This window comes from Cephus cinctus, unplaced genomic scaffold (genome assembly GCF_000341935.2).
Source record: "Cephus cinctus unplaced genomic scaffold, Ccin1 Ccin1_scaffold0191, whole genome shotgun sequence".
NCBI classification, from domain to species: Eukaryota; Metazoa; Arthropoda; class Insecta; order Hymenoptera; family Cephidae; genus Cephus; species Cephus cinctus.
In genome coordinates, this window is record NW_014332912.1 from 320,193 (window position 1) to 326,196 (window position 6,004).

The following is a 6,004-nucleotide window of genomic DNA, read 5'->3' on the forward strand; positions in this document are numbered from 1 at the left end:
AGTCTTACATTTGATTTACACGTCTATGTTATATGTACAATGATATAAAGCTTTAGTAAAAACGATATATCCTCTACGAAGCTAATCCTTCGAACGAGTGCATTTATAAATGCACTCTGATTCGGAACATATTCTGTGTACAATTATTCAATTCAATAATACGTATAACAATTGTATTATAGAGAGTGTAAAAATAATTATATCTAAAAGACTGGAATTTGACTTCGATGCACGTCGACGAGGTCGTCATCTAATGTCAGTAGTACCATAAATGAAAAGAACATGGCCAACGCAGAAACAAAGTGCCAAATGTCATGCGAATCAAAGAAGTTAAGCAACTCGCAAGGTTTATTATAAATTCGAGATTGTGCAGGCGTAAGGGCCCAGGATATTGATTTGCGAATAAAGAAGTATAGAGCTGCAGCCCAAGTTAGGCAGGATATAAAAATGTAGATGAATGGTTTAATTAATATTCGTTCCTTGTGGCATATCTGAAAAAAATGGAAAAATGTAGTTTAAACTTTTATAAGGAATTTACCACAAAATTACATACCTTCATTATTATATAGAAAAAGGTGTATAGAATCAAGTTCGACATTAGTATTGCCAACAGGAAGGTTGCGAAATCCTTTTCGTGATGCATATTCCCAACTACGGCCAGACCCACGTTGCAAAGATTTGCTATAATTAATAATATTAATCGTCCACAATACATAGGACGTAGCAAATAGATTATACCAGCACGTGCGTCGTGTTTCATTGTCTAAAAGATAATTCGATGCTTTTTAAGTAATTTGTTAATGATTGGCATTAATATTACTTGGTTGCTTAATTAATTTGTAGTTTTACCATTATAACACGACGAATTGTTCCACCGTTTAGTCGCCATCGACCCATATAGTAAATCTGAGCGGTTAATGCAAGACAAACGCTCAAATGTATTATTGTAAATATGATCCAAAAATAATCGGTGCCGTTCAATACACCAATTAAACCAACGAATAAAGTAAGCGCCAATACTCCAAAAGTCACGGGCGCTCGTGCATTTATATCGGGATGACGTGCTTGATAAATTTTTACCATACAGAGCACAGCTATGATGTACATAAAACTTGTGTCTAGAATTAAGAATACATATTTCTTTACAGTAACTCTAGTACCATAAAAGATTATTCTTATTACGATATTATTATGGATTATTACATACCGAATTGGAAGTTGCTATGATTTGGGCATACGTGATAACTTCCTGATAAAATTCCTTCCATCATAAGTGCTATTCCCATAGCATAAAACAATCCATAGTGCTGTGGTATTCCGTAACTTTTGTTCCTCTCTACGTTACGTTCCGCTTTATCTTTTGCATACGTTATCAGTATAAATAACATACCCAGTAGAACATAGCCAAAATTTGAGAAGACATGATTGAAGTCTGACAGTACCCCCAATGGATGGGCGCATAGGAAATTATAATAGCATAAATCTTGATTTCCTGTGACGTGTAAAACACGCTGATACGTGATAACTAATTGGACCACTGGTAAAGTATAGAACACCGTAACGGTGAGTAAATAGTAGAGATACAAGTGTGACTTATGCCTTAAGATTTTTGGATCTTTCCTAGCCAAATCACAAACTGATAAAACAAGTTTTGTACGGATAACTTCTTTATCAACAAAGGCATCTTCTAGTATATCAATATCGTCTTCATCTAGCGAGGAATCTTCATCTACCGAAGGCCACTGACTAGGACCAGTCTAAATAAATAAATAATTATTAATGAGTCTTGTGGCAATAGCATTTATATATTGCAAAGATGGAATAATTTATTATATACGAGGAAAAGATTTTATTTAACTATTGCACTTACCTCTGTAACTGATGGACTATATATGTGCTCATTCCCATCTTGATCGTCATGCTCACTCAAGAGTTGCTCTCGTAATTTTCGACCTTCCCTAATTTGAAAAACTGCAATTCCGATTATATAGAATATACAGAAGCCCATAAACATTGATAAGACTATGGATGATGCTACTATGTAATCTTTTTTGGTGATGCTGGGTTTAATAGTTAATGTAACATTTTTGTGGCGGGAGGTAAATAACGATGTGACTCCAGTACAATCAGTATCATCGCCTTTCACGACTAGCACCACAAAGAATCCAGATGGATATGCATCTTTCTAAAGAAAGAAATATCAATGCTGTTATATGAAAGAAGCTTCTTTAAAGATTATTATATTTGAGAATTGTATTGTTACCGGTACAGTGATTCCACCTTTTCGACTGACAGTTTGCCAGTATCCAGAGAACTGAATATTTCGTTCCAAATCAAACACAGGACACTAGTAATAAAAATAATGGTTAAACTAATTTTGAAATGTTTGTTCAATTTTGAAGTACAACTAAATATTTACTGTTGTGTTCTGTATGGAAACTGTCATACAGACATCACTATCAGATTCAAATTGTACTACAACGGATGAGCTTTCTACATCATCAGAAAACGTATATCCATAGTATATGGGCTCTGCTGGAGATATTACAACTTTTCTCTCTTCTCCGAGTCTAAATTATATTGTTATAAAAATAGACAACAATGAGTTATAACAGGATTAATAATACATGGCAGGAATAAGTGATTGTTACAAACCCGATATAAAAATCTTCCACATGAGAGACATTTAAATTAAAAGAGATGTTGCTAATGCTTGCAGTAGAAATGCTAACTGTCACAAATTCTGTCTGGTTTGATAGACCATATTGATAATACTTTGTAGGACACAGTGTTCGGGCAGTTTTATTGTACTCTAGTGTTTTGGTATGAATATTTTGTACTAGCAGTGGCAATTGCCAAGACAAAATTCCCTTTTTTTGGCGAACCACCACAATTAACGGAAGATCATTGGTTGCAAAGCTTTGCACATTGATACGTGCTCCCGTTGAAGATTCCTACATTGTTTAAAGATTTCAAGATAAGTACTAATTAATGATTTTGATATCCACAACCAGAAACTTGGTATAATACTTACATTATCTTCCATATATAACAAAACATATTCTACAGTGCTATTGACAGTCAAATTGTAAAGTTTATCATATGTGCCTATATAAACTATGGGATTTAGCGATGGAGGTGTTGATGCAATTACTGCAGCAAATCCAATAAATAGTGGCACTGTGACCAATGCCACAATTGTACGCATTTTGTCGCTTTTATCTGCTTTATAAAGAGAAATACAGGAAAATATAAGATCGATATTTACAACAAAGCATATATTTTATCCAAACAAACTGATATTAAAATAATGAATAAAAACGTTAACAATATTCAATGTTTAATAGTTGCGTATATGTATATGTTTTTTATCACGTGGAGAAATAAAAAAAATATGCATCATGTGACTCTCGCACAGCAATATTGTTTGAAACAATATCATATGAATGAAGTAACAGTAGTAGGTTATTATACCCTTTAAAATAATTAAAGGCATGAAATATAGTCATACGATATAATTACCATGAGACGATATTCGTTGTATTAATTTTCATAGATTCATTTAATGTATAACTAAATTTTGTTACAAATTAATAAAATTTCAGTCCAATAAGTATATTTTAACAGTGAGTCAATGATTAGAACATGACTGAACATGACATTCACTCACATAGAAGAGGATTGAAACAAAGATGAATAGGGAGATCCTTCCTTCCTTTCCTTATGGCTGAATCCCCAATGGGGGACATGTGCCAGTAACTGGTCCTAAAAATCAAGGTTGGAAGTTCGACAATAGATGGCGATGTACCTTGCGAGACGGGCCTTATTCAACTCAGCAGGAGGGGACCTACAAAGTTTATACACCGAATCCGAACAGTGTTGGGCGAAATCCGTATAAATACTCATTTAAGTTTTCATATGAAAACCCATTGGTGAATGCCGCTGGAAGCTGGGTGCGAACCTCCAACCTTTTGGTCGTGAATTCGCTATCCTATCTACTGGGCTACGGCCGCCACTTTATCAGAGTTGAGTAGGAAGATGCAAAACGCTACGGTTTTAGGCAGAGATGAATAGGGAGATGCACAACGCTACGATTTTCGACGATACTAAAATCATGGCGCTAAATCATAGCGGCGAGTCCGGAAGTAGGACATTGTGATCATCGCCTCCGTCGACAATACGAATCCCGTCGTAGCCGAGCTAAACGGGAACACGGACGCGTAGCTTGGCGGGCAGAGGTTCTCCGCTACTCACCGCTGTTTCCCAAAGAAATCCTTAGAACGAGCCCGGGAACTATAGAACTTCTCAACAACTGTTGAAAAAGCCTATTGTTGAAATATTTTTACCAAATTTGAAAATTTCTAATACTAATGAAATGTCTCTTTGAGTAAAATTAAAGAATCAGACTGTTTGTACGTAGGTTGTAAATAGATGAGTATATGAATTAATTGAACTTTACTTATAGTCGTTTAAGAATAGCTGTTAGTTATAAGTATAGCAAGTATACCCCCGTAGGTAAGACTAGATGGATGGGTCTAGGAACAATGAAGGCCCCGAGCCGATACGTCCCCTGCGTCACAGGCAGCCATCCCAATTTACGTGTACTCACCACCGAGCGCTGCCTTCGGAAACAGTCGTCAATGTTCGGATTTCGGTTGTGCTTACAGTTGACTCTGGAATATTATTTACTAAACATTTGACTCATTCGTATATTAAAAATATATTATTTAGTACCTAGTATACTATGTGCTATATTATAGCGAAGACATTATATGAAATTTTGAAAATACAATTAAAATGGTGGGCTAGTGCTGGATCATATAATAAGCAGATATGTAGTGACTTATGTACTTGGCATTATTAATATGATTTCAATATTTTTTGTGAGAGAAATGCACAGCACTCCTGTACTTGGCACAGTCTTTTTACACGTACTAGAACGACTCGATTGGAGATCCGTTTGCGCTGTAGCGCTTTGAATAATTTAAATACTACTCAGCCGAATAGAAAAGCAGTAAAAAATGTCCCACAAAGTTGCACTTATTGATGTCGGGTAAAAATATTTCAACAATAGGCTTTTTCAACAGTTGTTGAGAAGTTCTATAGTTCCCGGGCTCGTTCTAAGGATTTCCGCCAAGCTACGCGTTCGTGTTCCCGTTTAGCTCGGCTACGACGAGATTCGTATTGTCGACGGAGGCGATGATCACAATATCCTACTTCCGGACTCGCCGCTATGATTTAGCGCCACGATTTTTGTATCGCCGAAAATCGTAGCGTTGTGCATCTCCCTATTCATCTCTGTTTTAGGCGATACCAAAATCATAGCGCTAAATCGTTGCGGCGAATCCGGAAGTAAGATTCTGTGATCATCGACTCTGTCGACGTTACAGATTCCGCTGTAGTCGCGCGGGTGATAATCATCTTTCCAGTCGATGCAGGGCAGCTAGGTTTTTCGTCCAATCGAACCCTGAACATATGTATGAACGTAATGCGCAACAAATGTGTATTCAAATAAAATTCAAAGTTACATAAAAAAATGCAAAGAAATATTGGTTTTCACTCTTTACCTCTTATCGCGCCGAAAATGAACATTAAAAAATGAATGCCGAAACCCGTTGGTAAATTAAACGTTGAAACGGCCAAGAAAGGTTCAAAGAGAAACTTTTAGATTTTACGGATGAAGACAAAATCCTACTTCCGGACCCTTCCTTTCCTTTCCTTATAGCTGCTACTTCCGGACCCGTCGCTACGATTTAGCGCCATGCTTTTGGTATCGTCGGTATCGCCTAAAACCGTAGCGTTATGCATCTCCCTACATACTCATCTCTGATGGACACGTGGATCAAACGATTTGAGTACCACTGCCACAGGATTACTCAATATGAAACTTCAAATAACAGAAGACTGTAGTCAGTAGCGTGAAGCATCCTGTTTAAAAATTTTAAAACACGTTCATAGGCATGCTTTGATACTGTTTAAAACGACTACGATTGAACCCAATTAA

The 6,004-nt window shown here is 36.3% G+C and overlaps 1 protein-coding gene across 1 annotated transcript; it reads right to left on the reverse strand.

Annotated features, from left to right (window-relative positions):
* Window positions 1-203: 203 nt before the first annotated feature.
* On the reverse strand, window positions 204-4,092 carry LOC107264757 (SID1 transmembrane family member 1-like). Its single transcript, XM_015733354.2, has 10 exons — window positions 3,671-4,092; window positions 3,035-3,225; window positions 2,656-2,954; window positions 2,420-2,570; window positions 2,264-2,347; window positions 1,871-2,185; window positions 1,208-1,757; window positions 850-1,118; window positions 554-763; window positions 204-491 (listed from the first exon to the last, which is right to left on the reverse strand). The coding sequence occupies exons 1-10, from the start codon at window positions 3,747-3,749 to the stop codon at window positions 204-206; spliced, it is 2,436 nt and encodes an 811-aa protein (XP_015588840.1). The 5' UTR covers window positions 3,750-4,092.
* Between the last annotated feature and the right edge of the window lie 1,912 nt (window positions 4,093-6,004).